The following is a 19,880-nucleotide window of genomic DNA, read 5'->3' as shown; positions in this document are numbered from 1 at the left end:
GGATAAAAACTGGAAAAATCCCAGTATTTGGACCTGGTCACCATGGACACACAAAAATCTTCTTTATAGCAGTATTCTGCAGCTATTCAGAGTGCAGACAATATTAAAGCTTATAGGCAAAGACCTGCAAAAAAGGACTAGAGGTGTGACTAGAGCAAGTCAGGAAGACTGATCTGACATTTGCTTCTCACAATCAGACCACACTACTTCTAGGTGGGGCAGGGGTGGAGTCTTGGAGAAGTGGAAGTAAAAACCACACTGCTTTGGATGGATTCTAGCACTGTCAAGAGTTTGCTTAAAAAGCTGGTCAAAAAAGAACTAAAATGGAGTCTAAGATACATCTAGCAGATGGCCCCTCTTAAAGAACATTCTCCTCTTGCCCATGGTTATTAATGCACCAAAAGCTAAATATAAAAACTACTCCAAGTTAAATTAAGAGTTAAAAAGCACACTTTAAGAATTCTATCTATACTGTGGACATTATAACACACAAATAATGTTATATCACTTATGCAACTATTGATGAAAATCTTTTTTTTTTTAAAGATTTTATTTTTTTTTTTTTAAAGATTTTATTTATTTATTTGACAGACAGAGATCACAAGTAGGCAGAGAAGCAGGCAGAGAGAGAGGTGGAAGCAGGTTCCCTGCTGAGCAGAGAGCCCGATGCGGGGCTCAATCCCAGGACCCTGGGATCATGACCTGAGCTAAAGGAAGAGGCTTTAACCCACTGAGCCACCCAGGCGCCCCTGATGAAAATCTTTTAAACTTTCTCCCGAGGTGATGGTTTTGGCAATGATAACACAAATAATCATATGAATTGGAATTTAATTAAAACAGTTTAAGAGCAGGATACACAAACAGCATTACTTTCCTTGAGTTACAGTGATGCTTCTTAAATTATAAAAATGGAATTTTCTCACCTTATGAAACAGGAAACAGATTTATAGAGACAATTAGCTTCATATGGTAAGGGTTATCTTATCAAGATAGAGTCTACTCTCTTCCATCAGTTAGTAGTATATAATAGCTTTTGTAGCATCAAAGGGATTCCTGTTTTCTGCCGCTAACCATTATTTAAGTACCCAAGACATAAAAAACTCTTCTGGGTGGTGAAAAAGAACTCCAGTGACCATCCACTACTGAACATTTACCATGTGCCAGCCACTCTTCCATGTGTTTTTAAAACATTATCTCATTTCATACTTGAGAAAGAAAAGCAGCTCCTAACATCCAGGAACCGGCCTGAACACAGACACTAAGGAGTGGGCCTGGTGTTCACAGCTAGACCCTGGCGCTTTATGTTGGACACAGATAATCTCACAGAATAACAACATCAGACCAGGTCACAATGGTCTGAGACAAAACACATAATTTTGTTTAAGCACAGCCAAAAACAAGGTCATTGTGCAATTACAAGAATACCAAACATCCCCCCTCTAGCTAATAAAAGTTATTGGGGCACCTGGGTGGCTCAGTGGGTTAAAGCCTCTGCCTTCAGCTCAGGTCATGATCCCAGAGTCCTGGGATTGAGCCCCGCATCAGGCTCTCTGCTCAGCAGGGAGCCTGCTTCCTCTTTCTGAATCTCGGCCTACTTGTGATCTCTGCCTGTCAAATAAATAAATAAAATCTTAAAAAAAAAAAAAATTACTGCTGCTATAGCTTCCCACTAGTAGGCAATCCTAGATATTTGTTAGATATTTTTCCTAGATACACAATCACAGGGGTGGCTGGTTGGCTCAGATGGAAGAGCATGCGATTCTTGATCTTGGGGGTCGTGAGTCTGAGCCTCACACTGGGTGAAGAGATTACTTTAAAAAAAAAAAAAAAAAAAGACACATAATCATAGTTTTCCCTGCTTACTGATATCGCTAGTCCTGAGCAGACCCCATCACTTCTGTGAATCCTCCCTAAAATCACTTCACACAAGCCAAAACCTTTAATTTCTTTCTAACACCCTCTTACTAAGAAACCCTAAAGACCCCAGGGTGTGTGATTTTCTATAATGCAAATGAGCAATAAAACCCAACTTGCTCAATTATATTTGTGCTCCTCGTAGTCACTGGCAACCAGACACTGGCAAGAATGGAGGATCCATTGAGATTCAATCGCAATTCTTGTTCTCTTGCACTGGGCACCTTGTTAACAGAGTGTACATCTAAAATCCCATTTGAGGTGCAACTTGACCTTGGCTGGGAGATTAAGTTCATTACAAACTGAGCTAAAATATTTCACAGTAAAGTCCTTCAGTGGTGGGTTTGCTTTTGTTTTCCTAGAAAATCTTTTGGGAATATTTTGGTTATCTACTCAGATTTGTCACTGTTTCTTGGTCAGATTGTTTTCTAGCCTCCTAAGACCTGCTCCTATGATAGGTATGTCTAGGGTGTTGACTCCTGTCTAAAGAGGAATACATTACAATGAGGATGGAGATAGGCCCATCTGATCTGAACTGAATCCATCTGAAATGGGCCTGGAGGCTGAGTTCAGAAGATCTCTGATTGGCAAAAACTTTTCAAAACTCTACAAGGTATGCCCACAGATGAACCTTGAAGATAGTACAGAAAGTGACAGCAGCCAGTCAGGAAAGACCACATATTGCATGATCCTACTTATCTGAAATATTTAGAACAGGCAAATCTATAGAGAGTATATTTGTGTTTGCCTAGGGTTTGGGTGGGACTAGGAGAGATTCACAGCTAAAGGTACAGGGTTTCTTTTTAGGGTGATGAAAATGTTATAAACTTTTGTGGGGATGGTTGCACAACTTTGTGAATGTACTAACAACCACTAAAGTATACACTTTAAATGGGTGAATTTTATATGTGAGTTATATATATATATATATATATATATATATTTTTTTTTTTTTTTTAAGATTTTGTTTATTTATTTGACACACAAAGATCACAAGTAGGCAGAGAGGCAGGCAGAGAGAGAGGAGGAAGTAGGCTCCCTGCTAAGCAGGGAGCCCAATGCAGGGCTCAATCCCAGGACTCTGGGACCATGCTTCACCTGAGCCAAAGGTAGAGGCTTTAACCCACTGAGCCATCCAGGCACCTCAATATAAGTGAGTTATATTTCAATGACGATCTTTATTTTCAATGAGGATGTTTAAAAAAAGAAAAAGATGGGGTGCCTGGGTGGCTCAGTGGGTTAAGCTTCTGTCTTTGGCTCAAGTCATGGTCTCAGGGTCCTGGGATCAAGCCCCATATCAGGTTCTCAGCTTGCCAGAGAGCCTGCTTCCGTCTCTCTCTGCCTGCCTCTCTGCTTACTTGTGACCTCTCTCTCTCTCTGTCAAATAAATAAGTAAAAAATCTTAAAAAAAAAAAAAAAAAAAGGTTTAAGGACTTTCTCAATTTTGTCTGCATCCCTAAGAACTGCTTTGTTTACTTTCACACGCTCAGAATCAGGTATTGTCTGGTCCCTGATCAGTGACAACTGGCCTTTAACCGAGCCCTGAAATAAAAAGTTACACAAACATTGTTTTGGACCACTGCAGTTCTCACGAATTGTCTCAATCTAAAACTGCCGCCTCTTCTAGGCCAAACATCTGCCTCCTTCATGTTTCCTCTCTCTAACACTAGCTAATACACTCACCTCTAAACTGATTTCAACAATGAAAATTTGGAACTGCAAATGACCATTTTGGGGGGAGCTTCTGACATAAACAAGACTGTTCACTTGAGGTGCATCAACACTGTGCAACACTATAGAATGGGGATTTTAAGAGGCACTGCCATGGTTACTTCCGACGTATGGCCTTGCTGTCACTGACACAACCTTGATAAGACATGGATATGGACCAAACACTGAAGTATACTTAAATATCTCCAATGAGCAATCAGTTTGTTCTGGTTATTGGTTATTTTTAGGGTGGCCTGAGGCTTTTTCATGCTAAAGATCTATGCTATAATGATGGGGAAAAAAATTACTAGATTTTGTATTCCTGACTTGGGAAATCCCAACTTCTTTCTCCAGTAATAGGACCACACATTCACTGATATTATTGCGAAGAACTCCATAAATGTTCTATTTTACTGAGACTTTTGACTGTCCCTATCATCCACAAACATCAAGAAAAATAAAGGGAATAAATTATGTAGCCACTAAAAAAAGAAAAGAAAAAAGAAATCTTGCCATTTGCCAACAACACGGATGGACTTTAAGGGCATTATGCTATGTGAAATCAGAGGAAGACAAATACTGTATGATCTCACTTTTACCTGGAATCTAAACAAACCATGCTCAAAGATAACAGAGAGCAGGACAGCACAAGGATGGTTGCCAGAAGCAGGGGGTTGGGAGGATAGGAAAAACAGGTAAAGGCGGTCAAAAGGTACAAACTTCCAGTATGAAATAACTAAATCAAGGGGATGTAATATACAGTATGGTGACGATAGTTAATATCGTGCTGCATATCGGAACGTTGCTAATCTAGTATATCTTCAAAGTTCTCATCATGAGACTCTTGTGTGGTAACAGATGTTAACTAAACCTACTTGCTGTCATCACTGTCATGTAATACATGTCATGTAATACAAGATTTTATTTATTTGAGACAGATCACAAGCAGGCAGAGAGACAGGCAGAGAGGGGGGAGCAGGCTCCCCGCTAAGCAGAGAGCCCAATGTTGGGCTTGAGCTCAGGACCCTGAGACCATGACCCGAGCCAAAGGCAGACGCTTTAACGCACTGAGCCAGCCAGGAGCCCCTGATCAGGTATTATTAACAACTAATTTAGCAGTAAAATTTCAAGGTGCTATTCAGTAGATTCATGTTTCCCAACCCAAAATACATACAACACATTTTTTGAGGGATTCTTCAGAAGATACTGATTTAAAAGTAGATAACTCCCTCCCAAGATAACAAAATCATATTAATTTTGATTCTTCAGTTATCTTTTCTATCCCTTTACTACTTACCTACTATCAATACTAATCTTGTTTAACAAATAATGTGATCTCTCATCTCTACTTCATGTTTTTTAACTCCCTAAGATCTCCTTTTGTCACTTAAGGAAAAACAATACTCTTCTAGGTTTTCTCCAGACTATAAAGACTATTTTGAATGTAACAGATCAATGAATCTATTATCTATTAATAACTGTTCCTTTAAACATGTCAGAAGGTAGGTTCCGTTTTAATGGCCCCTTGTATCATATTATATTTCAGCTCTGAGCCTTGAGAAAAAAATGTTCCCTGATCTGACATCATGAAAATGCTTCTGCTTAAGTCATTACAATCCTATCATCAAGGCCTATTCAATCAGAAAGACATTAATACAGGATATCCTGAATACGACAGTCTAAGCTTATTCTCTTCAGAGACACTTCAGCCTCTGCAGAAACTGTTTTAACTGATTAACAGTTTCCTCAAGGAATCTGTCCATTTTAAGGGACATAAAACCGACACACTCCTGTTGGTTTTTGAATGATACTTATATTCGCCAAACACCAACCATGAGGATACTACTTCTTAATGTGATCACAGGGTTTACAGGTGCCTGCTGCACACTAACTTACCCTGTGTATTTGCAGTAACCTGTTAGGGATTTTCAGACATTAAAACTACTACCCTGAACTGTACAACTATGTTCCTGGTTGTCTTTTGCTGGAGGGCACTGACATATTTTATAGATAGGTATTAGTATCCTTACTTTATAGTTATAGGAACTCACTGAGGTTAAATGATTTATTTCCTCAAAGTCATACACCTATCATGTGGCAGAAACTGGTAGCAGATTCTAGATCTGACTCCAACCCCTGAACTTTTAATCATTATACTACTTTTCCATATATGATCAATGTTGTAATCCTACCATTATTCTAGTCGCCAATTATCTATTCACTACTGCTACTGAGAAAACTGTCAAATTATCTCTTAATATAACTGACCCCTGTAACAACTGCTTTACTTTTGATGGCAGATTTTAAAGTTTAGAAAAAACTGAATTCCTTTAACATAGGAAACTGTCGATTATCTAGAGCTATTTATTTTGTCTTTGTGAAGTGCCTAAAGATAATTGAATACTTCAAGACAAATAATAAAGCCATCTCACTTACATTTTTTAAAAACTGTATCAGATATTGATGACCATCTTTTTGAGTATGAAGACCCAACCGAAAACTAGCATACTATTTTTCTCTTTTAAATTTGCTGTATTTATTGCTTCTATTTGCCCTAAACTGGGGTCGTCAGATTTATAACCCCCCTGTTGGGCCAAATGGCAATAAAAGGAACTTAAAAGAACAGGCAAAATCCTATCTAAGTTAACTTCATGGATTATCAATTTTAGAATTTTGTAATAATGGGCGCCTGGGTAGCTCAGTCAGTTAAGTGTCTCCCTTCAGCTGAGGTCATGATCTCAGGGTCCTGGGATGGAGCCCTACATCAGGCTCCCCGCTCAGTGGGGAGTTTGCTTCTCTCTCTGCCTCTGCCCCTCCCTCCTGCTCAAGCTCTCTTTCAACTCAAATGAATAAAAATCTTAAAAAAATTTTTTTAAATAATGTGTTAAATATTATATTCCCAGTCCCTAGGAAAGACAAACTACTTTTTAGATATCTTCTTTAATAAATCAGTAGTAAAATTAAGTACTCTTATGAGTATTCTTATAGAATACAGAAAAAAAGTTAGATACATATTTTTCCTTTCTCCTGCCCACATTTTTTGAGTGCTTACTATACTCTAGGAATTTTGTACAGTAAAGCTTTGTTTCGTTGTATAGATTTGGAGTTAAGATAGATTAATTGAGAGTGATTAGTACATTTACTATGAAGGCAAGGAAAACAACTCCTTTGGATATCCTTGATTCTGTGATATTCCTATTATAGTTACTCACATGTCAGCTTTATAACAGAATCTGTACCTGACAGTATATATTGGAAGTAAATCATAGTTATATAACTGGTAGGTTTATTCTACTTAAGTCTAACTTCTCTATTTAGTCATGTTAGTAAGACAGAAAGGCATATCTCAACTGATTAGATACACCTGAGAGTGGTTAAAATCAGACTATCTCACATGCCTAGTAAGCAAGATACTGAGTGAGATTAATATTTGGTTTCTAAGTTCTCAGATAAAATGATTAAAATAATAATATCCATGAAATAGTTCATTATTTAGAAGGTGTATGAGGAGTAAAGAATAGTAATTTAACAAAAAAACTTGGTCACATTAACAAATAGCTAACATTAAATACTTTATTGAAGGTGTGGTCACTGAAATTCTTCAAAAGTATCCTGACCCGGGACACCTGGGTGGCTCAGTTGGTTAAGCGGCTGCCTTCGGCTCAGGTCATGATCCCAGCGTCCTGGGATCGAGTCCCACATCGGGCTCCTTGCTCGGCAAGGAGCCTGCTTCTCCCTCTGCCTCTAGCCTGCCACTCTGTCTGCCTGTGCTTGCGCTCTGTATCTCTCTCTCTCTCTCTCTAACAAATAAATAAAAAAAAAAATCTTAAAAAAAAAAAAAAGTATCCTGACCCATGTCCATCAACAGATGAGTGGTTAAAGATGCAGTGTGTACACACACGTGCACACACACAGGAATACTTCTCAGCCATAAAAAAGAATGAAATCCTGCCTTTGCAGTAACATGGATGGATCAGAAGGTATAATGCTAAGTGAAATAAGTCAGTCAGAGAAAGACAAATACCATATGATTTCACTCATAAGTGGCATTTAAAAAACAAAACAAATAAAGAAAAACAAGGCAAAACCAAAAACAGACTCAAATACAGAGAACTGAGAGCCTCCCCACAGGGGAGGTGAATGAAATGGGTGAGGGGGATAAGAGCACACTCATCATGATGAGCACTGAGTAACATGTAGAATGTTGCATCATTATATCGTACACCTGTAACTAAAATAACACTGTGTTAATTATACTGGAATTAAAATTTAAAAAAAAGAAAAAAGAAAAAAGAAAAAAAAAACCACCTTGACCCAAATTCAGGTATATGATCTTTAGTTGGTGCTGTGGGTAGAACTATGTGAACAAAAAGCTATATTCAAGTCCTAACCCCTGATATGTAGGAATGTGACCCTATTTGGAAATATGGTCTTTGCAGATGTAATTAAGTTAGATGAGGTCATCCTGAGTAGGGCAGGCCCTAATCCAAAGACCAGTGTCCTTATAAAGTAAGGGAGATTTGTAGGCAGAAACACAGGAAGGCCACCTGAAGATGGAAGTAGAAATCCGAGGGATGCAACTACAAGTTGAGGAACAACAAGGAGTATTAGTAACTGCCGGAAGCTAGGAAGAGGCAAGAAAAGAACCCTCTTCTAAAACCTAAGGGAGCACAGCCCTGCCAAACACCTTGATTTCAGACTTCTGGCCTTCTGAAAAATGAGAGAATAAACTATTGTTTTGTATCATCCAGTCTGAAAGTACACTTTGTAGTGACAATACAAAGTAGGTCAAAATTCAAGAAATCAACAAAGTTAATATGGCATTCCTGGTTCCCCAATCTAATAGAGAAATCCTCCTTCTTAATCTTTATTGGCTATTCTTCTCTCCCTGAATATAGGTATTTCTTAAGGATCAGTCCTTTGGTTTCAGCTTATATATATATTTTCCTATTGAGGTTCAATCTGTCAGAATACAGAAAAAAAAGTTACCATACTAAAGAAAAGCCCTGAACTGGTAATCTTCAGTCTTGATTTCACCAATCTTGCTTTTTCAACTGCTTTGTAGCATGACATTATGGGGTTACCACCAAAGCATAATTCACACAGAATTGACCTTGCTGACTTACTCTTAAAACTAGGTTCCCATCTTCTTCTACTGATTTTCATATTACAGTAACTAAATTTAATAGACTCCTATCCATTATATAATTACCATGATTTTTCTACCATTAAGAAAAAGTAACTGTAAAAGATTAACTGTAAGATATAGCTCCTATGAAAAATTATGACTTCGAATCAGTGAATATAATAAAATGTTATCACCATTTTTCTAATCATCTAAAGTTCTCTAACCCCTTCCATCCCTCCATCCACATATTCAATATCATCAGGTAGTAATGATTCTTCCTTTATAAAGTTTCTTATGATTTTATAGTTTTACTTTAAGCATCTTCATTCATACAAAAGCAACTCTACTGTAACTAGTTTCTGAGACTCTTTGCCCAGAAGAACTCCCCTGCAAACTATTACCAAATTAATTTTCTTAAATATCTGCAAGTGTCTTATTTTTATTCCCGTTAAGGTAGACTCTTTATTACCACAAGGATAACATTCAAGCTTATGTGGCCTAGCTGTGGCAAACACTGCTAGTTGCACATAGTATCCATTCTCCTCCAATTTTGAGGCAGCAATTTTGAGGCAGTTCTATATCCTACTAATAGACATAACTTCTCAGATTCCCTTACAGCTAGGAAAGATCACATGACATAATCTGGCAGTTTTTTAAAGGATTTCTGGGAATGTCTGTGCTTTGATATAAGCACTGCCCCTTCCTAGAATATGAAGCTAAAGATGAAGTAAGCATTTCTTAACTATGTATGAAGCAATAAGCGTATCAATGAAGCTGACAAACTAAGGACGGTGGATTATAAATATAGAAGGCACCTAGGCCACACTGATTACACTGTAAAGCCACCATACCAGTCCTGGATTTCATACTTCTGAACATTTTATGTGATAAAAATAAAGCCGCCTTTGTCTAAGCCACTTTTATGGGTTCTGTTAGATGTAGTTAAATGTAATACCAACTGAAATGAGAGAGAGCAGTGTCTCAACTGCTCATTTTGTCCTATCTCTCATTATTTCCAATACTTGCAGGCTTCCAGGGTTTATTCACATCATTTTAAACTGAATTTGCCGCTTCCCAAACATGCAATGGTTTTCCACATCTCTGGGCTCTCATTCATTTTCAAAGAAAAGTCATTTCCTCTCGTGTACAAACTCATATTTACTGATGAAAATCCAGTTCAAATACATAGGGCTAACTTGCTCTGTCCTTTGTGACCCTTAACACTTTGTTCATATGGCTAGCCTAGTACTAATCACTGATTTACACCTCTGCTTCCTCAATTAGACTGTTAAACCCTGAGATGCAGGAACGATGTCTTTTTCATCATATATCCCCAGTGTTTGGCACAGGGTAAGTTTTCAGCAAATATTTTGACAAAGAATAAAACACTAACTGGATTTTTAAAAACCGGTATATTCTGCATTGAAAATAATTCACAATTCATATATAACACAATCTGCCTTTGACCTGTCAGAAATTGTTTAGCTATTTTCTCAGTGCATAACTTGTAAAAAAAATAGGACTAGTAAGTCTCTAAATAAATCCAGTTATCCTGTTTTATTCTTTTTCATGATTCCTACAGGATCCAACACAAACTTTTATCTTAAAAGGTATGCTCAAGTTGACTTTACAATATCATGAAAAACAAAGAAGACATTATACCTATAGAGGAAGACTGTGGACTAATCAGAAGGTCTTCTTGGACTTGTTCACTTCCTGGCACTGTCTGTTGATCACTCAGTGAACTCTGAGATGCACTGACAGGCTGAGACACTTCCTCATGGACCTCCTCATCACTTAACCTTTCTACTTTGACCCGGACATCTTCTTCACTACCCAAAGGCAAGGTAGTTTTTGTGCTCTCACAAGTCACATAATCAGTCATTCTTCGCCCCGTCTCAGATGGGCCAGGTAACTCTAAAGTCCTGGTGTTTTCTGCCTGCTTAACCTTATCAGGCTGAATCCTTCGATCAATTCCAAAAGGAAAAGTCCAGGGAAAAGCTAAAGAAGAGTCAACTGGCTGATTTCTATTTTCTGAGTAGGAAGCTGAAGAATTCAATACCTGGGGAGAACTTGTTTGTGTGCTACACTTTACAGGACTTTCAGGAGACATAACAATGTAGCTTTTGCGCTTTCTCCGGGACTCTCGGCAGACAGGAATGGTTCTTTCTACCACACTGCACTCTGAAGACACTGGCGAAATACTTCCATCTCGAGAAGTAAAATTGCAATTAGAGTTATTTTCTTGTCCAGCATCTAGACCCTTTTCTGGTTGGCTGTTGGGTGTATTCCATAAAATGCTTGATTTCATGAACTCTGAGCAGGTGCTAGCAACACTAAACATTTGCATATAGCTGGCCGCAGCTAGAACATCAATGATATTTTCTGTGTTAATTGACAGAGTGGCTGTGTAAGCATATTCTAAAAGGGGTATAAAGCCAGTCACTGTAACATGATGCAAATCCAACACATTCTTGTTCTCATCCTCTGCTTGGCCTACAAGTTTGGTGCGAAAGAAATCACTGCAAGCTGCTAGTACCACCTTATGTGCCCGGAAGATTTTGTCCTGGACACGAATAGTGATATCACAAAAATGTCCATCATTTCGCAACATATTTAGCTTTCCAAGCATTTCCTGGCTGTGGGAAGAGGAGCTATGAGTAAATGTTTTCACACCCATCTTTTCCTTCCTCTTCTACAGATGCTCTTCAAGGATGCAAATGAATCAGAAATGTCCTAAAAAATACATAAAATAAACATTAATTGGTGGTATAGTGGTCGAAATAGAAGGTGATTTACATTATTTTCATGTGGCCACTGTGCTAAACAAACAAAGCTGAAGGATGGTAATGAGAAAGTTCAAGGAAGGGAATTTTTTAAAATACACTCTCCTTACCATTCCCTCAAACTCTTACCAGTGGAGTCTGTGAGCTAATGTTTCAATGAGCTGGATAGTTTTAAATAATAATAGTTTGTATATAAGACAATTATATATTTATAATTTAGAGTGCTCTCTATGTGCCAAACACTGTTCTAACTTCACATTTGATAATTTAGTTGACTGTCCTATCAATGAGGACATTATTATTCCTGACTAACAGAAAACGGTTAACTATTTTGCTAAAGTCAGAAAGTTATTGAGTGGCAGACCCAAGGTTCAAATCCAGACAGGCTGCTCCACAGCTCCCCTCTTAACTTTAATGCTATATATTGCCTCTTTTAGGATATAAAGTGATTAAATATAAGGGGTTAAGACTTCAAGATATAGAATGTGATGGGCCTGGATTTTTTCTCAACAATTCCTCCATGATTGTTACCTGTAACAACCTGTTACCTATAAATGAAACAATGCTTAAGTAATGCTTAGCACAGTACTTGGCATTTTGTGAATGCTCAACAAATGAAACCAGTTATTTTTATTGTTTATGTTCTTAATACAATGAAACAAACTTTCTGGAAATAAATTTATAAAAAAGTGGTTAGAAATCCATCAGTTGATTGGATTTTTCCCTTAAGAAAGAAGTTAGTTTGCCCTTATCAGATTTCACATTTACTAAAAATATAAAAAAATGACATTCTCAAATAGTTTTAATATAGCACATCTAATAATGCTTCAGTTTTTTAATACTTTCCCCCTAACTTCTCTATATACCCTCTATGTGAAGTCAGGGAGACCTTTTAAGAAAGTTAATGCTCAGAAAAGTTACATGACTAACAAATGACAACCAAAGCTATAATCTGGGTCTTTTGACTCTTAGATCACAGACTTCTCAAGTGTAAAAAAAAATACAACTATGTACATTAATTATTTTACGTGTTATAACTTTTTTTATTGTTAGTACTGAATTAAGTATAAAACAAAGTCACTCTGGAAATTACCTCTAGATAAAGATTTTAAATACTTCAAAAATACAGCTATCAATTTTAAAAGATGCTAAAGATGAATCTTTAGACTTGGAAAAATGTTTGGTTCTGAATATTAAATGAATGCCTAATTACTGACATATAGTGGACACTCAACAGTAGTAGATATTACTATGTATTTGGTGAAAAATGTGATTAGAGTGTTTGTATCCATATCACACACATGGAGCAAGAGAACATGAGGTCTTAACCTGAGATTCATGAATTCCCTATGGGAGCCATAATCCTTCTGAAACTGTACAGAATAATGTCTGCATCTATGTACAAAAGCTTTCATCATATTCAAGGGAATCACTGGTAGGAGTGTGGGTATTTATTTTATTTTTTTTTTGCAGATTAAGCAAATTTTTTTCTTAAAAAAAACCCTAGCATACTGCTACACAACTAGGTTTTCAGGTCCTCTTGGTTCAAACTCTAAAGTCATATAGACTAGGTCTACTTTTTCTTTTCCCTCAAAAAAGTCTTAAAAAACTGAAGATGGAGGGGCGCCTGGGTGGCTCAGTGGGTTAAGCCGCTGCCTTCGGCTCAGGTCATGATCTCAGGGTCCTGGGATCGAGTCCCGCATCGGGCTCTCTGCTCAGCAGGGAGCCTGCTTCCCTCTCTCTCTCTCTGCCTGCCTCTCCATCTACTTGTGATTTCTCTCTGTCAAATAAATAAATAAAATCTTTAAAAAAAAAAAAAAAAAAAACTGAAGATGGAAATCACATGCCACTCGTTCCCACGGTTTCTCTTCTTTAAACTAAACATCCCAAATCCCTTTAAGAGCTCCTTAAAATCTGATTAACATCCTTGTTCTGAACCATCTCCACTTTTCAATGTTCCTTTAATACTGGTCCCCAGAACTGCATGCAAATATGGTTCGGTATGGTAGGATTATAAATGAGCATAACTGTACTATTTTTACGTCCCTTGTTTTGGGCAGAAATATTAATAAGACTGAGTCAGGTATTCTAACAGTCAAATTGTAACTGATTTTGCTCAATAGTAGATTTGCCAAATGTGAGGTACTCTATTATGTGAAGGGAGGAACATTAAGTACAAATAAAACACTGTCCTTGACCTCCCTGAGCTTACAGTTGTTATAAAAAGGCATGTTCCTAACCAAGACTACAAAAGGTGTGCAGCAGTGCTATGTGAAAGCAATGAATGAAATAATTAATTTTGAATGTACAAGGGAGAAGACACATCACAGAGGATGGGGCCTAGCGAAAGTAGAATTCTGCCAGGTGATAAGGCAGAAAGGAGTTCCAGGTTATCAAGGGTTCACACATGATCTCAGCGAGTGTTCACCATCCTGATGGTTCTTCCCTGCGCAACAAATTGTTAATGTGCACTGTATGACATTCTAAATGTGAGCATGCACCTGCAACTAATATAACATTGCTAACTATACTGGAATTAAAATTTTTTTTTTTTTAAAGTAAAGGGGAGCCTGCCTTCGGCTCAGGTCATGATCCTGGGGGCCTGGGATCAAGACCTGTGTCAGGCTCCCTGCTCAGTGGGGAATCTGCTTCTCCCTCTCCCTCTGCCCTTCCCTGCTGCCCCAATAATTAAATAAAACCTCTAAAAAAAAAAAAAAAAAGTGAGCATGCAGAGGGCAGTGTCAGTTTAAACATCAAACAATCCATTTGATAAATATCCCTTTGAATGTACTATGCAGATAAATGTGTATGTAAAGGGGGGGGGACAAGATTTCTAGCTGAATAAATATAAGGTCATTGAATATTCTAAAATGGGAAGACAAAATTATCAACCTGGGATAACACAACAGAAAGGATAAAAGGCATAAAGCCCTGTGCCCAGACAGCCAGGTAAGGCCACTGAAATCATTATCTTCATTGTTATCGGAGAGAAGTTCAAATACAAATATACTTCATATACTCTTTCCAAAGACAAGTAACCGCAATACACTAGACAGCTAAAATTGGTCTAAGCAAACCTCTGTTTTAACATTGCTGATTTTTCTCATAAGAATGACATGAAAAGGAAGAAAATGGAAGGATTTTAAGTTTTAAGTTTTTAAGTTATTAAGTTTTGCTACACCATAGTAAACCGGCTTCTTTAAAAGCACGGCCATTAAGAGTGCTTGGTTTGATTGGGATCATGTGGTTCAGGGAGGAAACCACATGTCTTCAGAGCAAGTGATACAGTCTTAATCTGGGGACCATCTGCAGGAACAAAGGTGTGAAGGCAAGGAATTAAAGAGCATTTGGAGAACATGTGCAACAGGGTCTTAAAATGAAACCATTTCAATCTTGGCTTGGGTGGAGGACTCAGACACTGCTGGCCAAAAGTGAGATGCAAAACCACCTATACAATAAGGTAGTGGAAAATTATTTTTCTTTTTCTTTCTTTCTTTTTTTTTTAAGATTTTATATATTTATTTGACACGGAGAGCGCAAGCAGGGGGGAGAGCGAGAAGCAGGCCCCCTGCTGAGCAGGGAGCCTGACACTGGGCTCCATCCCAGGACCCTGGTATCATGACCTGAGCTGAGGGCAGAAGCTTAACCGACTGAGCTGCCCAGGTGCCCCAGAAAACTGTTTATCGACCTTGAGTTATACCCACCTTCAATATTCAAAGAGTTAAATATTACAAAAGGATTTCTGCAACAGCAATCAGTGTGCTTTGAGTTCCAAACCCCATCCCACTCCCTCCTACTCTTCTGCAAGGGAAAGAGTTGAGACATGTTTGCTCTTTGTCTTAGGTCTATGGAAAATGTATGTCACACTTGGAAAAAATTGAAAGGGTTCAAGTCTTATTTAAACTCTGGCAAAGACTATGAAGTATGCTACCACTTCCCAACAGAATATAAAAGCAATAGAGTAGAGTGGTTGAGATGCGGCTCTGGAGCTAGAGTGCTGGGTCTGCATCCTTGTACTGCCTTCTAAGTTTGTTAAGCTGTATGACCTTAGGCAAGTCATTAAACTGTGCCTTACTTCCCTCAACAGTTACTCAACTTTTGCCTCTCTCAATCCTGGAGGGGCCAGAAGCCATAGTTAGCAAATGAAGAGGAATAAAAGGCCAAAGGGTAGAAAAACGGGGGGGGGGGGGGGGAAAGGAAGCCAAATAAACCTCATTTTCACATTTTGTCTGCAGTACGACTGAGGAAGGAAAGGAGGGAAACCTTTAACTCTGAATTAAGTTCATTAGTTTTTTTTAAAAAGTATTTTATTTATTTGACAGAGAGAAAGAGAGGGAATGAACACAAGGGGGAAGGGAGGGAGAGGGAGAAGCAGGCTTCCCAGGGAGTCCCATGCAGGGCTCGATTCCAGGACCCTGGGATCATGACCTGAGCCGAAGGCAGATGCCTAATGACTGAGCCACCTAGTAGGCACCCCAAGTTTATTAGTTCTTGAAAATAATGCTTTTATTTTCTGAAAGTAACCTGAAAAGTTACTAAGACTTGACTTTAAAGGAGTTGGAGGAAGAACTAACACCACAGTATACATTTAAATGGATAATGGAAGACAAAAATAAAAATGGATTATAAGAACCTTCCATAAATTCTGCTTCTTTAATGTAATGGTTACAAATCTAAGCTACAAAGCCTGATATAGCTGAAGGTATGGGATGAGAGGAAGGTGAAGATTAGACTGAGAAAGGTCTTGTATACCATGTACTATATGCATTTCCTAATACATGTCTGTGGAAACCTAGTCTTATGATATACTCCATGATAAAAAATTACACGGACTAATATATTTTGGAGATACTGCAATATTATACATTGTGGCAAAACTTAGGATGAAATTACTCTATTTGAAAAAGTCATACAGGGACGCCTGGGTGGCTCAGTTGGTTGGGCAGCTGCCTTCGGCTCAGGTCATGATCCCGGCGTCCTGGGATCGAGTCCCACATCGGGCTCCTTGCTCAGCAGGGAGCCTGCTTCTCCCTCTGCCTCTGCCTACCATTCTGTCTGCCTGTGCTTGCTCTCTCCCCCCCCATCTCTCTCTGATAAATAAATAAAATCTTTGAAAAAAAAAAAGAAAAAGTCATACATAATATGGATATAGTTTAGAAGTCAGGTTATACTCAAAAAGTATAACCTGAAATTTTTATCAATTACATAATTCTATTAAACATTTCATTTTCCCCACCTGTGTAGATGAATATGTATGTGTATAGTTACAGATTTAATTTGGAGCTCATTCAAAATTCTTGAATAAAGATAAATATTACTGCATTCCAATTACTAATGTAGAATTCATGCAGTATTTAAAATTAATAAAATCTATTTGTGTAATAGTTTGCAATTTGAACTAGTAATTCAGAAATCGTCTCCTTCCCGCCCACCCCTCTCCCTTTTATTCTAAATCACTGATGAAATAGCATACATGGTTATGAAAACAGTAATTGCTAAATCCCATGTTGTTTTGCAGCTGGGCTGAAAAATTTTTGGCAAATAAGGTATATAGCCTAGTTATTAAAAAAATGGTTTAAGTTAGACAATCTTGGGTTTTGAAAACTGACTCTTCCACTTATAAGTGAGGCATCAAATCTCAGTCAAGTTACTTCACCTCTATACGCTTGTTTGCTCATATGTAAAACAGGAATAATGGAAATCACACTTTCAAGACAGTCAGAAGATTAAATTAGCACAGTTCCAGGCATTAAGTAAGCATTCAGTAAATATTAGCTACTATTACCCTAGAAAAAGTGAGAGTGAAAAGTGAAATGAAGATCAAATTTCATGTCTACTCTATTTCTTATATGACACAGAATACATCTTGAATATATATATATTTTTGTATAGAGATTAGCTGATAATAATTATCAGAGGATTTGAGGTTAAAATGGAGTAGAGCTCTTAGCATGCAAAGATGGCTGCCTCACATGATTAAATAGTGATGAGGACTGCTGATTGGAAGGTAAACTTGATATTTAAAAAGAATTTGCATGTTTAAACAACTAGCCACATTTATAACTGGACACTAACCTTCCCAATGATCTAACATGGTTTTAATTATGGGAAGAATGAACTGAGAGAATTTCATTTCTACTCTATATCCTAATTTAAACCAATCAAAGGCAGAAAAGGCGGCTAAGGAAAGGGACATACTGCTTTTAAGATGCCTCTAAGAGGAGTATCTAGGTAGAAATATATGAAGTTGCCTGTACTGTCTACCATATAGCAGATGCTAATAGTAGGAGCTTTAGATATGCTATCACACATGAGGTAAGATGATAATAATCTGATTTTACAGAGTAAATTTATACTTGGGATATTACTTTGCTCAAAGCCACTTATGTTTGTTTATGCTATGCTAAGGACCTAATGAGATTTTTTTTTTTAACTGGGACCTAATGAAATCTTATTCAATAGGGATGAGTAGCCATTGGGGAGCAGTACTGTCATATCTGTATTTTAAAAAGATAATTCCGAAGGCAATATAGATTTGAGGGTGACTATTACAACAGTATAAGTAAATGATAAAAGCAAACTAAGTGGCACTGAGGATAAAGGAAATACATCTAAGAAATATTTAGGAGGTAAAACCACTTAGGTATGATCTACCAGGACTGGGGTCGGGGAGTAGCTAGGAGAGAAGAACATGACTCTTAAGTTTCTAATCTGGGTGACTGAGTGGATGGTGTTTTCACAAATAAGAGAATGAAAGAGAAAGAAGGTTTTGGTAGGGGCTGATGATGAAGAGAAAGAACATTTTGGTTTTAGGCATACTAAATTAGAAAAACTTTAAAGAGGAATATTTACATCAATTTGTATATGAAATTGCTCATTTTGATGTGGAGTTCAGGAAGAGGTCTGCATGGATTTAAGTACTGGATCTTACATAAGTCACTGATAAGTCTCATTCTGTTGATTGTTACAACTAAAGACATCCAAAGAATGTACAGCTAAAAATGTGAAGGCAAGCTGTGAGAAGCTCAGGGCAGGCAGAGCAAAAAGATTTTTTTTAAAGATTTTATTTATTTATTTGAGAGAGAGAGACAGAGATAGCGAGAGGGGAGGAGAGGAAGAAGCAGGCTCCTGCTGAGCAGAGAAGTCCAACATGGGGCTCGTTTCCAGGGCCACAGGATCATGACCTGAGCTAAAGGCAGATGCCCAACTGACTAAACCACCCAGGTGCCCCTAATTTATCTTTTGATCCTATCCAGTATCTAGCATGATATATTTAAAAAAAAAATGCTGTGAAATATATGAGTAGATAGATATACTTCATAAAATTTCTATGTGGTACACACATATATATGTAAAATGCCTATATATATTGGTTATCGAGGATTAAAGGTAAAGAAAGTTATAATTTGAATTTATACTCTTAAATCTGAATTAAAACAGGAAAGAATAAGGCATTTATCCTGGCTTTCCAATATAAATGGTATTTTTTGGTAATCAGACTATGAAGAAAGATATGTCTTTATAGAATGTTCTGGCTAATAAATGAAGGAGTATCAAAGTAAAAGATAACCATTTTGCAGTCCCCATTCCTAAATGAAGATGTATACATCACCAATGGTTCAAACTTGACCAAAAAAAGGACAATAAGACATTGCAAAAAAGACTGAACGAAATTCTAGATCCCATCAACACACTATCAGTTCATAGGAAATACACAGGTGACAGGAACATGTTAAGTCACATCACTGCAATGCAAACAGCAAAATCTATACTATACTAATCTATACTATACTCTATACTATGAGAAAGCCTACAAGAGGCTTTTTTTTTTTTTTTTAAATAAAGAGCAAGGGGAAAAAAGAGATAAAGGAGGAACAAAAATAGGGAACTTATAGATTAAAAGAATTTATGAATCAATCACACTGCAGAGGGGTTATCTTAATTGAAACAAATTAACACAAAAATAAATTTTTTAAAAAAAGATTTATTTGACAGAAACAAAGGGAGAGAAGAAACACAAGCACAGGAAGTGGGAGAGGGAGAAGCAGGCTCCCTGCTGAGCAGGGAGCCCAATTCAGGCCTTGATACCATGACCTGAGCCGAAGGCAGATGCTTAATGACTGAGCCGCCCAGGCACCCCCACAAAAATAAATTTATGAAATAATTGGAAATTTGTTTTTACTGTTTGATATCAATAAATTATTTATATGTAATGACTATATATTTTATAAAAGTTTTAGATATAATTCACCTCCTATATTAATAACCCTTTTAAAAGTATACAGTTGGAAGCTTTTTTTTTAATGTTCTGACATTTTGATTCTAGCCATCCTAGTGGGTGT

At 37.4% G+C, this 19,880-nt stretch overlaps 1 protein-coding gene across 4 annotated transcripts in view; it reads right to left on the bottom strand.

The window, feature by feature from the left end:
- Positions 1–19,880, bottom strand: part of ZBTB44 (zinc finger and BTB domain containing 44) — a 61,197-nt gene that overhangs the window by 12,707 nt on the left and 28,610 nt on the right. For all 4 annotated transcript variants that reach the window (XM_059413743.1, XM_059413732.1, XM_059413753.1 and 1 more), the window contains exon 2: positions 10,415–11,488. In XM_059413743.1, coding sequence (XP_059269726.1) covers positions 10,415–11,432 — 1,018 coding nt within the window. In that variant the 5' untranslated portion in view covers positions 11,433–11,488. The remainder of the gene's footprint in view (positions 1–10,414; positions 11,489–19,880) is intronic.

This window comes from Mustela nigripes, chromosome 1, assembly GCF_022355385.1.
Source record: "Mustela nigripes isolate SB6536 chromosome 1, MUSNIG.SB6536, whole genome shotgun sequence".
Taxonomy (NCBI): domain Eukaryota; kingdom Metazoa; phylum Chordata; class Mammalia; order Carnivora; family Mustelidae; genus Mustela; species Mustela nigripes.
Note: the sequence above shows the minus strand (reverse complement) of the source record. Positions and strands in the feature narration are given on the sequence as shown.